Here is a 12,112-nt window from a genome sequence, read left to right as displayed (position 1 = left end):
TACAGGGGAATCCGGTGCTAAACTGTAGTGCTGAGGGACACATACTTGGGGTTTGCCAACCCCAGGCGAGGGCTGCACCGTGGGGCACGGGAAGGCCCTGGGGTGCTATCCGTGGCTGGAACTCGCTGCACTTACCCTGCACACGGTCCATGAGCTTTTATGCCGTCTGCTCTCCTAGCTATCAAGTGTTCTGCTTTGTCTTGTTTTTAAGGACTTGTTTTGAGAATGTGAGCAGGGGCAGGGCAACCCCAGATGCTGATGCCGGAGCTGGCAAGCGGAGCAAGATGAGTGTGGTGGCAGGAGTGGACACACATGTCCAAGAGGCTACTGCGGCCACAACAGACCCCCGCCTCAGTGAAGGTCAGACTCATAAGCTGCTTCAAGGTCTTTATTGCCACTGGGCAGAGTGGCCACCAGGACAGGGAGCGTTGACCGCAGATGTGCACGTGGAGTCCCCCCAACCTTGGCTGTCACCCCAGGGCACCTGACCAGGCCTGGGCAGGGTGGGCAGGCCGGTCACCAGCTCAGCACACCAGGGCAGTACTTGTCAATGAGCCCCTGGTAGTAGGGCCGCAGCTCGTCCACATCCGGCAGATCTGGACACTTGGTGTAGAGGTCAAACTTGCTGCAACAGGGGAGGGGCAGTGCCTCGTGAGGAAGCCCCCCACATGCCCCCGCCCCCCCACCCTCCAGTCCCCTCCACCCAGCCCTGCACAGCAATGGCCGTACTTGAACTCCTGCACCCAGGGAAGCATGGCCAGGTCCTGCTCACTGCACAGCTGCCGGTAGTCGCCACCCGTGTGCCAAGGGTAGAAGGAGTGGAATCGGATCATGTAGAAGGCCTGAGGGCAGAAGGGAGTCACACCCAGCCGGGCAGGGCCAGGCTGGCCGAACTGAGCCAGGCTAAACTGGGCTGGGCCGGGCCGGGCTGGGTGTTCTTGGTTTAGCCCCTCCCCCCACCTACCTCCGGTGGGAGAGAGAATTTGTTGAACTTCATCATCTGGTACATGTACTCTGTGGGAGACAAGGTGTCACCCCAAAGCACCCAGAGCCATGGCCCCCACCATGGTCCCCATCTTCCCCACTGCCCGGCTCTAACTGGCCTCACCATCATGGCCCCAGGACATGAGGACGTTCTCTAGCCCACAGTGGGGCTGGTACATGCCGAACTCTGTGCTGCAGGGAAAGATAGAAGGTGAGGGGCTGAGGTGCACTGTGGGGAAGAGGAAGACCGGTCGCCAGGGAGGAGCACCTGTATCGAGGATCCTGGAGGTCGGGGTTGTCCTGGAAGGTGGAGTCACAGAAAACCACAGAGGCCTGGGGACGGCAGCCAACTGGGAAGGTGTCTCCAACAACCGCCCACTGGGGACAGGCAAGCACAGTGGGTGTGACTGCCCTGCCCACGTGGGGGGTTTCCAGAGCCCAGATCCCTGAACCCAGGCTGCCCCAGCCCCAACCTGCTGCACCCCTCCACCTCTGGCCTTACCTGGGGCTCCCCTGCCAGAACCAGGACCTTCCCCAGGTCATGCAGCAGCCCCACGAGGTGGAACCAGTCTGGGAGGGAGAGGGACAGAGCAGGCTAGTGGGCAGAGGAGAAGGCTTGGAACTGAGGGGTGAAGTCAGGAAAGGGCGAAGACCCCCATCTGGCCCTGCACTGCAGCCCACCACAGGAAGGGGACACACCCTTGTCAGGGTGGGCTTTCCGGATGCCCTCAGCAGTCTGGAAGGCATGGAAGGAATTAGGGAAGTCCACGTCTGGGTCCGACTCGTCCACCAGCCCGTCCAGCATGGCCACAGCCTCCAGCACAGTCATTTTCTTGTAGGAGAAGCCCCCAAACTGGGTGTGCTAGGCCAGGAAGGGGATGTCAGCACGGCCATGGTATCGGCGGAATCAGGGCCCGATCCCTCTCCATCCATTCGGCCTGGGGGCGGGGAGTAGGGGGGGTGGAGGGGGTGGGGGGAAGGGGGCAGCCCCACCCTTGGACTTGCAGCAGAGAGCTGCCAAGTACCTTCTTCCTGACGAAGTCCACGGTCTGCTGCGTGTGCATAAGCTTGTAGGTGGCAAAGACACGGTCCAGCAGCGGGCCAGACTGCAAGCCAGAAGGTCAGCCGGGAGGCTCCCATCCCTGCCCTTCACACCCTTGGGGCCCACTGCTCTGGTCTCCCAGGCTTGGCCCCACAAGCGTGAATGGGAGCTGCCCAAAGGCAGCCCCTGAGCTGTGCGAAAGGGGACAATGCTGCGCTCCCCAGGAAAAGATGGGGCTGAGGTGGGGTTGGGCTTGGGGCAGGGCGGGAGGAGGGTGGCAAGCGGTGGGGTCCTTACGGTGTAGTTTCGGAAGCTGCCCTTGTCTTTGGCTGCCTCTGGGTCCACATCGGGCCGGTAGACCAGGGAAGGGTCTGGGCCCTGGTTGGGTGGAGGATGAAACCCATTTCGCCTTGATGCCAGTTCCATGAGGAAGTGAGGACGTCCCCACGGGGCACCAGAGCCTAAAAGGTGGGCAGCAGGGCACAGCCCCTCCCAAGCACAATGACAGTCTGAGGCGACCTCGCTCCGATTTCCTTATCTGCAAAGTGGATGTCAGCAGGACTCCTGCTTCCCCGGGTGAGGCCCGGGTGCCCGGGATGCTGCGTAGGAGCACATGGCACCCGGCATCCCCTTCTCAAGATCTGGGTCTGCAGGGAGCCTGGGGTGGGGCTGCTGACCCTTGCCCCAGCTAGACAGCAGGAGGAGGACAGGAAGGAGGGAGCCCTTTGACCGGGACCAGCGGGCTGGTGGGAACCAGCTTGGAGAGGGCGGGGGTCTGCGGCTCCACGAGGGACAACCAGCCGCTGGGTGACCAGTCAGTGGGGCCACATGTGCGCTGGGTCTGGAGTACTCACCACAGCCACCTTCATCTTGAGGGAGCAGAGTTGGCAGGTGGGTCAGAGTCCCACGGGCCGTGTGCCCCTATATATGCCCACAGGTTACATAAGTGACCGGACACCACCCAGCCCCTTGGCCTTGGCCCTCGGTAATGAGTGACCATCCACCCTCCTCCTGGCCTCAGAAGTTAATGTGTCAGCACGGGAGCAGCTCCCAGAGGCCCCGGCCCCGGCCCCCTCTTCCTGATTTCAGCCTCTCTGGGCAACTGACCTGATTAGGACTTGGAGGCCTGACGTCCGCTCCAGCTCCACCACCGGCCTCCTGCTCTTCCTCCAAGGGCCTTAAACACCTCCCTTCCCACAGTAGGCCCCTCCCAACAGGTGGTGCAGACCCCAGACCCCACCCATCAGCCTCAGGCAGCTGGGATTATGAGAAGGGCAGGGTTTATAGGAAAAGTTATCCTGACGCTTGCTAAGTGAGAGTGAAAGACTTTATTCGTGACTATTGCAATAGGGGAGACAGAATCCAACAAAGACAGCAGGGGGTTGACTGCCAATAAGCAGAGTAGGGGTCAATGGACAGAAGATTGCTAAGGGGAGACACAGAGGTTGGGGGATCCTTGCTAAAGGCAGGCCAGGTGATCAGATCTCAGGGGCAGGGGACACTTGTTAATACTGGGTGAGGCCCAGTGGAGCAGCCTGGCTAAAGGTTGGTCAAGACGGGGGTGGTGGTGATCTTCGTCTGGCTTTTGAGGCGAGGGGCTCCATCCGGAGCCAGGGTAGAGATGAATTCAGCTAGCACTCATCAGGCATGGACCAGGTCAGGCAGACATAGCCAGGACCCAACTGATCAATATGCCTGCCCGGGAGCTGACAGGTTCTCCAAGTAGGAGGCAGACACCGCAAAACCAATCACTGTCTCATACCGGAAAGGCCGGTGCACTTGAGGAAGATGGGGGGTGGGGGTGGGGGGATGCTGAGTATGGTCGGGTCATCTGGGGGCAGAGAGAGAGAGGACAGGGGACGAAGGTGTCGAGGTGTCAGTCTACACCCCCCCCTCGGGCGTGTGGGTCTCCGCACCCACTCAGCTTCAGAGACAAGACGTTTGGGTGGGGTGTGCTGCTCTTACGATGATGGTCTCCTCCTGCCAGTGCTGAGAATAGACGGGGAGAGTGCTGGGGCCCCCCATTTGAAATGGCAAAGTGTCCGTTTCACCGTCTCCTTCCACTATGGTGTCAGTTGGGAGGGGGTATTCACTAATGCTTCTCTCACATGCTCAGCAAGCATTTGCTGAAGGAATGGAGGGAGGGTCCAGGGAGGTGGCTGGAGCCATCACCCCAAAAGCAGGTGGCGGCTTGGACTAGAAAAAGGAGCAAATGACCAGCCGACAGGATTTGCGTGAGGGAGACAGAGGAGAAGGCTGGCGGGAGTCGGGTGAGCTTGGCATCAGGGAGCATCATGTAGGTGGCCCAGACATGGCCTGGAGCTCAGGGGCCAGGTGGATGCCAGGTGCAATGCTGCGACCACATGGCCCGGCACAGGGATGCCTTGAGGTCAACAGTCCATCCTGCGTCGAGGAAAATGAACCCCAAACTGGCGCAGTTCCTCAACAAGGGCATGGAATTCTGGGGGTCTGGCAGCTCTGACCAGTGAGGAAGGGGCAATGTGGGGGTGTCCTTGGCAGAGGAACAGCTTGTACAGAGGACCAGACGACACACAGGCCCAGTATGGGAAGCCTGGGGCGGCCGGGGGCGGGGCGGTCTCGGCCAAGTGGAGCTCCTAACTCTCCCAATTTGACCCTCCTAGACCCCTTCTCTTCTCTCCCCAGTCTTCCTGGCCCTGCGACCCCTGCCTGCTCTGATGACACCCTTCAGGGACCACAGGCATATGGCTCTGAGGCCTGGCCCACTGGCCTCTTCCACCCCCACTCACGCTGGTTCCAGCCTCTCTCAGCTGCTTTGGGAGTAGGGGTGGGGGGGCTTCCCCGGCCATACTCGTGCCTCCTGTGGACTCCACCCTCGGCTCTCCTGGGAGCCTTGCAATCCTCAGACCTAGGCTTCCTCCAGGCAGCCTGCCCTGATCTGCTTCCCACCCGCAATTCAGGGCAGGGACCAGCCTGGACTGTCTCCACAGGGCCTAATGGTGTCCCGGTAACGCTCCCACCCTCAGGGGTGGGAATGGGGGGGGGGCAGGGCATCTGAGGGGTTCAGTGGGAGGGCACTGCGGTGACAGTGGGCACTTCCCCGACCTCTGTGGCCGCAGTTTCTGCTTCTAGAGACGGGATAGTGATAGCACTCCCCTCACAGGGTGGCTGAGAAGGGGACGAGGGCAAATGTTGACAGAGTAAGTGCCATCATGAGTGTATGCCAAGTAATGGAAACTTCCTTTCTGAACCTTGGGTCATGTCCCGATGGCATGGGGGTGTCAGTAATGAGGGACTCGCAAAGGCTCAGGTATCACAGCACGGAAAGGCCCTACCCGGGGTGGACCTACACCGGGAACTGGCTGAAGACCTTGTTCTAAGCCTTGAAGGACAATCCACCTTCCCCAACTCTAGGCGAGCCGGCTCCAGCCTCCTGCTGTCCACCAGTTTGCCCCAGTAAATCCCAGAGCAGGGCAGGGTGGGGCCGGGGAGATTGTATAGCCTGTGGCGCCCCCACCCTTGTTGGACTACCCCACCCCACCTGAGGTGGAATGGTTCTGACTGGGCCTATCTGGGCTGGAGATCTTGCCCCACCCAGCCCCACCCCGCCCAGAGGGATGGGAAGGGGCGTCTGCTAGGCCCCAGTGTGGTTCCTGAATCTCTAGGCCTTTTCCCAGGCTCCCTGCTATCCAGCTGGGGGGGAGGGGGTGCGGGGGGGGGAGGTCTCCACTTTGACATGGCCTGTCCTCTCTCACTCAGGCTCTGGGGATGGGGACCACAGGGGGTCCTCCTTCCTGCTGCCCTCCCAGTCTCCAGGGCACAGGGAACGGAAAGGCTGGGCACCTGGGACAGGCCAAGTGCACGTGCCCAAAGCCAGGGCCTAATCTGATGACTCCAGACCAGCGGGGAAGGGGCCACACTGGCCCACCTTGTGCTGGCCCAGGGTGGCCCTGGGTATCCTGCCCCACATCCTTGGGCTTCCCCTCCCCTCTGAAGCCCCTTTCATGAGTCCAGACTCTGCCTGCAGACCTGCTGGGGTCGACACATGTGCACGGCCTTCCTTGTCCAAAGCCGGTCAAGGTTGCTTGCTACAGGTGGGTGTGGGGTGGGGCGGGAGTTGCCTTGGGGGCCTGCACACTGTTCTGGTTATTGGTGTTTGTAGGAAGTCCGCGGGGCTGGGTGGGGGCAGGGGGGGCCCAGATGCAGCTCTGGGACTGGGTTGGGGGGTGGCATCCTGGCCGGGACAGACAGAGGTCTGTCCTGCTCCATCTCAGCCGTAGCTGTGGGGGCTGCTGGGGTCCACGGGGGCTGAGTCCCGTGGGCCGGCTGACCCAACCAGCTGCCATAGGCGGTGGCCGAGGTTGTGCACCTGGCAGGTGCCCAGCCCACAGCCCACCCTCAGGAGCTGGGCTCGGGACCTGCGGGGGCCCGGGTGTCGGTGGGGGCCACCCCGGAGAGGGTGACCCGTGGCAGGGGCTCGGTTGGCGCTCCTCTGTGGCTGGAGGGCCTGGTGTAGCTTCCAGACCACAGGCTGAACGGCAGGGTGTCCCGGCTTCAGGCCACCGGAAGGGGCCCAGGCTGGGGGCTCCCTGCAGAGGGGGTTGGGGGAAGTAAACCTGATGGCCAAACCTTTTAGGGACCCTCCGAAAGCACCCAATTTCCCCTCCACACAGGCCTGGGGTCACTGGCAGGGGAAGCCCAGTTTCCCCAGCAGCCTGGAGCACTGCCAGGGGAAGCCCGCAGCCCCCACGTCACTATCCAGCAGGCCAGGGGAAGCCCACCGCCCCTTGTGAGCTCTGGGCTTGGGTCCTGGCTCTCAGCCGTCTCAGTAGCCCAGGCCACGTGTCCATTTACCTGGGCAAAGGGCACCCCTGGACTCTGTGGGTCACCGTGCTCACGACCCGAGTGCCCCCCCCAGCCCTCCCCTGGGGGTGGAGGAAGGTGGGCAATCCTGGGGATCCCTCCAGCCTCCCCTCTCCTAGCCAACCTCTCCTCGAAGTGGTTCCTCTACTCATAGGGGAGGGGAGTGCCCTGGGAGGGAGGCCGAGAAAGAGGGGTCCCTTGCCCTGCTCAGGATTTGCTGAAGGCCCATTTGCTGGCTTCTCACTTGGGGGGGGCAAGCCTTAGCGGCAGGGGGTGGTTTCCCCACTGCAGGAAGAGTCGGGGGGCGGGGTCCAGGGAGGGGGAGATCGAGGGGGGCCTCCCCAGGGATTCTGGTTTCCCTCCCCGTAGGCCCCGAGGTTTGGGCTGGCGTGAACCCCACTCACCTGGGTGGGGCAGGCCATTGGCTCCCGCCCAGGCCGCGGGACAGTGTGCCCGGGAGCAGCAGGCAGAGCAGGCTGATGCAACCGAATGCGACCGGCGGGGGCCGGGCCATGGGGGCGGGGCTGGAAGGAGTGTGAGCCAGGTAGCCGTGGGGGGGCAGTCCTCACCGCCAGCCACCCCTAAGCCCGGCACATTGGCAAGCCCCGGTGACGAGGGGTGCAGGCGTGGACACAGCCAAGCTTGTACCTGTGTCTGTCGGCGAGAGGGTCTCAGGCGAGAAGCGGGCCGGCGGGGGGGGGGGGGGGGGTGCTGTCTGTCGGCTGGGCAGAGGGCACCTGGCAGGTGGAGGACCAACTCAGCCGGTTTGCCGTCTGTGGGTCCGGCCGGAGACCTGGCCTCCGCATCACCAGATCTAAATAGTCTTTCCAGGAGGAGGCGGAGCCGGATGCCCCAGCGGGGCGGGAGCCCGGCCCGTCCTGCTCCCCGCTCCTGCCTAGCCCGACAGGGGCCCCATCCCACTGGGAAGTGCTCAGCGACTGGCCAGGGACCCCAGCGGCCACCAGCCTCATCTCTGGTGCCTTCTGGTGGGGGACACTGTCCTGGAGCCTGGCAGTCTCCTAGGAGTGGGCGGTAGGGGTGCAGTCAGCCAGCCACCCACCACCTCCTGGTCCCGAGGGTCGGCTCCTCAAATGTCTGCCCTGATGAGTGGCCCGGGAGCCGGGCCAGAATCACGGCCGGAGAACGCAGGCTAGATATTCAGTTCCTCACAAAGGTGATTTGGAGACCCTTCCTCAAGATCCCCTCGCAGCTGTGTTCTGAAGAATCTCTACCCTCTTTTTCCACACTACCGAAGTCCTGAACGGTTTTTGTAAGAAGTTTAAGTACAACGTGACACCCTTGCATCGCCATCCACTATGGATTCTTCTGGGTGGGCACCCCGTTCCTGACTTTCTCTTATGTATGCTAGTACATTTAGCTGGGGGCAGGTGGTAGTGTGTGTGTATTACGCATGCACATGTGAGTGAAAATATATGTAAACAGAGAGACCTCCATTCTTTTTTTTTTTTAATGTTTTATTTATTTTTGAGAAAGCATGAGCAGGGGGAGACACAGAAACTGAAGCAGGCTCCAGGTCCCGAGCTGTCAGCACAGAACCCGACGTGGGGCTCCAACTCACAAACTGTGAGATCGTGACCTGAGCTGAAGTCAGACGCTTAACCAACTGAGCCACCCAGGCACCTCGAGACCTCCATTCTCTCCTACGGTTGGCCCTACTCCAATACGTAGGTGCTCTGTAACTACTTAACTGATTTTTATTAATGAGCAATCAGGCCATTTCCAGTCTTTCCAAGAGTAAGAACCCTTCTGTTGTGAGCTCACAAAAGTGTCCGTGAAGGATACTTCCCTAGAAGTGGAAATTCTGGTCGCAGGTGAACCTGTGTTTGTGCTGACAGACGTTGCCTACTTCCTCTCCACGAAGCCTGTGCCAGTCCACTGTCAACCGATAATGGATTCGACGTTAGCAGGTCTCGGTGTCTTTGTCAATCTGAGAAGGGATAGTCACCCCATCATCCCCACCCCAGATGTTTCTTTGATCATCTGAGCATCTCTGTGTCCGTCACATTTCCTCTTCTGTCTTGGCTGCCCCAGTCCAGCTCCCTCTGTAAAGTCATCACGGATGACCTGGTCACTCTCTGTTCCCCCTGCTGTGCACACCATGGGAGCTCAATAAACATTTGCTGGATGAATAAATCAACAAGTGTTGAACACATGCCATATGAAAGAGCTTGGTTCACGTCCTGAGGAAGGTAGGGAGGCATCAGCAGTTATTCTGGTTTCTATTTGTTTATTTGTTTTTACCAGCTGGGGGAGGAGAGTGATGCCATCATATTTATCTTAGAAAAATGCTGCATAGCAGGAGGGGTGTGTGGGGCAGAGCAGTCGGGTCAGAGAGAAAGGAGTGTCGCTGGAGGGCAGGTGAGTTCTGTTTGCTGATGCAGTGATGCAGGAGCCCCTAGAGAGAGGGTAGGGGTTGGCTCCCTGAGGTCATCCTGGCAGAGGTGTCCGGCTGCCGTCTGCCCTCATGGGTCTGGGCTGAAGAGAGGGCAGACCTGGAACACAGTTCTGGGGTTTCATAGATGGCAAGGCTCTGGGAGGTGAGAGGTATGGTGAGCTCTGTCCACAGAGAGTGAAGAGAGGGGACAGAAGCCGCATGCCAGCTCTGGAGGAACAGCCGGGGAAGGGGTGGGCAGAGGCCCCCGGGGCGGCGGCTCTGCAGCGGCCTCTCCTCTTGCCAGCCCCTCCCCCCAATCTGGCTGGCGCACTGATTCCAGGGCCATCTTTCCAAAACTCAAAGGTGATCACATCACTCACCCTTCCGATAAAGAAAAATTAAATCAAACTTCTTTGTCTCCACAAGATTTTTAATCTGGGAAAGTGGAGGGAGACCTCAGTGAAGTTCACAGGCCATGGCTCGCTGCATTCCTGGGCCCCAAACCCCACAGGTGGATGGCGTGTCCTCTGGCCCTCAGGTCTCAGTCTACCTGCTTATTTTGCCCCTGTCCCTCCCGACTGGATGAGAGGCCCCCTCCACGATCCCACAGACCCCTCTATGGCACACCTCATGGTACTTATTGTCAGTAACTGTCCACGTGCCCTCCAAGGAGAAACCGAAGGGCTTCCCTGGTGAGCAGAGACTGGGCCACAGGAGGCATGTGGTGCTGGTGAATGTTGTAAGAACTCTCTAATGAAGAAATCTGTGTGGGGCAAGAAAAGCTAGGGTTCAAGCTGGGTGGCTCGGTCGGATGAGCGTCCGACTTCGGCTCAGGTCATGATCTCATGGTTCACGAGTTTGAGCCCTGCTTCGGGTTCTGTGCTGACAACTCAGGGTCTGGAGCCTGCTGCAGATTCTGTGTCTCCCTCTCTCTATGCCCCTCCCCTGACCGCACTCTGTCTCTCTCTCAAAAATAAATAAAACATTTAAAAAATTAAAAAGAAGAAAAGGTGGGGAGATTGAGTTTAATCCTGATGTCCAGGATCCGTAGGGAGAAAAAGATTGAGAATAGGGGGCATTGATAGGGAACAGCAAGTGGTGGGGGGGGGAGGGGGAGTTGGGGTGTGGGGGGCAGAATTGGGGGCAATGCAACACAAGGCCTTCCATCTGATGGCTTTGTTTCCTCTGTGAAGGAGGGCCGGTGCGGTCATCTCTGAGACACAGCAGGTGGGATCAGAGACTGACCAGACATCAGCAGGCTGGGCAAGGGGAGAATGTCCATCTGCAGTTGGACCATGGGGTCATCACGGCCACTCTGCACTATATGGTGGTGCAGGACTGTGAGTGGCTGAGGTTTGCCAGGCGGGGACAGTGGGCTGATGAGGACATGGGCAAGATGACAGGCAATGGGAGTCACATTGGGTGGGGGTAAGAGGAGGAAAGGAGGAAGCCAGAGAGAGTCACTCCCTATAAGGAGGTTGACTCTGCTGTGGAGACAGGAGGCGAGAGAGCAAGCACACTTCTCCGGAGGAGGGGGAAGCAGGCAGAAGCAAGCACCTCTGACGGCGACCCGGACAATGCAGTGGTCAGGAGACCCAATGGTGAGAAGCTCAGTGGTGGGGGTGTCATGGTCTAGAAGGACCCCAAACCTACGCTTGACCCTGAGGCGTCTCTGAGAGGGCTGCAAGGAGTGGGCTCCTTAGGGCATGAGGGTGGGGCGAAGGGTCTCCACAGCGTCTGAGGGACAGCCAGCCCTGGGCTTAGGGGCCAGAGGACTTGCCAGGGACCCTGCCTGTCCGCCCTACGCAGAGCTCAATGGTGTGGTCCTGCGGTAACAAGGGTCTTTTTGGGTATACATGACGGAAACCAGCTGGGACCAAAAAAAGGACTTCTCAGCCTATGTACCCAGTACCAGACAGGAGCAGAGGAGGGTGTGACTGGGCCTGTGCCCCAGGAGGGGCGCCGGGGACACGGTACCCCTGGTAGGGTCTCTCAGTTCCTGTCGCTGGGTTGAATTTCATTCATTCTCCAGCCGGCTCCTGCAAGGGAGTGGAATACGGATGCCAGCAGTTCGTTCCTTCATAGGTTCTGGCGCAGCCAAGCATCTGAAAACAAGCCCAGTTCTGCCAGCTCACTCTCTCCCCCTCTGCAGCTCCTCTCCTCGCCTGTCCTGCCGTAGACCCCGTGTCCCCCTTGCCCATCCCTGTGGCACCGCGGGAGGGCCCTGCACAGCCCTGGTCCTTGTGGGTGGTGGGCACTGTCAGGGACTCTGCTGGGTGCAGTCTTCTCCCAGGCAACGGGGCGGCCTCCAGCGCTCACGGCTTAGGACGCGGCTCTTCACAGCGGGACGGCCAGCGCAACTTTTTAAAGGACTTGTGTTCAATGTCTCATCCCAGCTAGGTGGGGCTTCCAGGTGGGGCCCGAGCCATCCAAGGGCCGAGAACGCCAAGGGCAAGCCCTGAGCTCTCCCCCGGCAGTCGCCAGGCTAGCAGCCCCTGAAGGGACCAGGGAGGCCGGAGGGCAGGGTTGGGCCCTTCTGCCTTCCTCCAAACTGACAGCCCCGGGGTGCAGCGGAAGCCTCGGGAGCTCGCTGGAGCGAAACCCGGCCCCTCTCCGCCCCGGCGTAGGAGCCGGGAGCTCCCGGACCAGCTGCGACCCGGGCCGCACCTGCCGCTGACCCGCGCGAGCCGCCGTCGCTGTCAGCACCCGGGGGGCGGTGCCCAGGCCCCGTGTGGGCGGTGCTGGGCGGGGTCCCGCCCCCGGGAACCGAGCCCGCGCCGACTGGGCCAATGGGAGTTCGTAGTTACGAGCCCCGCCCATGACTGGGGGGCGGGGCGAGGCCGCGCAGG

The 12,112-nt window shown here is 60.7% G+C and overlaps 2 protein-coding genes across 2 annotated transcripts; both read right to left on the bottom strand.

The window, feature by feature from the left end:
* Positions 1-425: 425 nt before the first annotated feature.
* MIOX (myo-inositol oxygenase) lies at positions 426-2,723 on the bottom strand. Its single transcript, XM_047067075.1, has 9 exons — positions 2,324-2,723; positions 2,010-2,090; positions 1,684-1,846; positions 1,487-1,554; positions 1,253-1,362; positions 1,109-1,176; positions 965-1,014; positions 730-842; positions 426-625 (listed from the first exon to the last, which is right to left on the bottom strand). The coding sequence occupies exons 1-9, from the start codon at positions 2,450-2,452 to the stop codon at positions 517-519; spliced, it is 891 nt and encodes a 296-aa protein (XP_046923031.1). The 5' UTR covers positions 2,453-2,723; the 3' UTR covers positions 426-516.
* Positions 2,724-5,993: 3,270 nt separating this feature from the next.
* ADM2 (adrenomedullin 2) lies at positions 5,994-7,382 on the bottom strand. The gene is made up of 2 exons (XM_047067370.1): positions 7,273-7,382; positions 5,994-6,594 (listed from the first exon to the last, which is right to left on the bottom strand). The coding sequence occupies exons 1-2, from the start codon at positions 7,380-7,382 to the stop codon at positions 6,276-6,278; spliced, it is 429 nt and encodes a 142-aa protein (XP_046923326.1). The 3' UTR covers positions 5,994-6,275.
* Between the last annotated feature and the right edge of the window lie 4,730 nt (positions 7,383-12,112).

The sequence above is a fragment of the Lynx rufus genome, unplaced genomic scaffold (genome assembly GCF_022079265.1).
Source record: "Lynx rufus isolate CCGP_SWC_20201006 ecotype Redwood Valley unplaced genomic scaffold, mLynRuf1.p SCAF_7, whole genome shotgun sequence".
Classification (NCBI taxonomy): domain Eukaryota; kingdom Metazoa; phylum Chordata; class Mammalia; order Carnivora; family Felidae; genus Lynx; species Lynx rufus.
This window is presented reverse-complemented; position numbering and strand designations above follow the sequence as displayed.

Coding starts and splice junctions, on each gene's coding strand:
- ADM2 (XM_047067370.1), bottom strand. CDS start 7,382: ATGGCCCGGCCCCCGCCGGTCGCATTCGGTTGCATCAGCCTGCTCTGC. Junction 6,595..7,272: donor CAATGGCCTGCCCCACCCAG/GTGAGTGGGGTT, acceptor CCCCCTCTGCAG/GGAGCCCCCAGCCTGGGCCC.
- MIOX (XM_047067075.1), bottom strand. CDS start 2,452: ATGGAACTGGCATCAAGGCGAAATGGGTTTCATCCTCCACCCAACCAG. Junction 2,091..2,323: donor GCAGCTTCCGAAACTACACC/GTAAGGACCCCA, acceptor TCTGGCTTGCAG/TCTGGCCCGCTGCTGGACCG. Junction 1,177..1,252: donor CTCCAGGATCCTCGATACAG/GTGCTCCTCCCT, acceptor CTTTCCCTGCAG/CACAGAGTTCGGCATGTACC.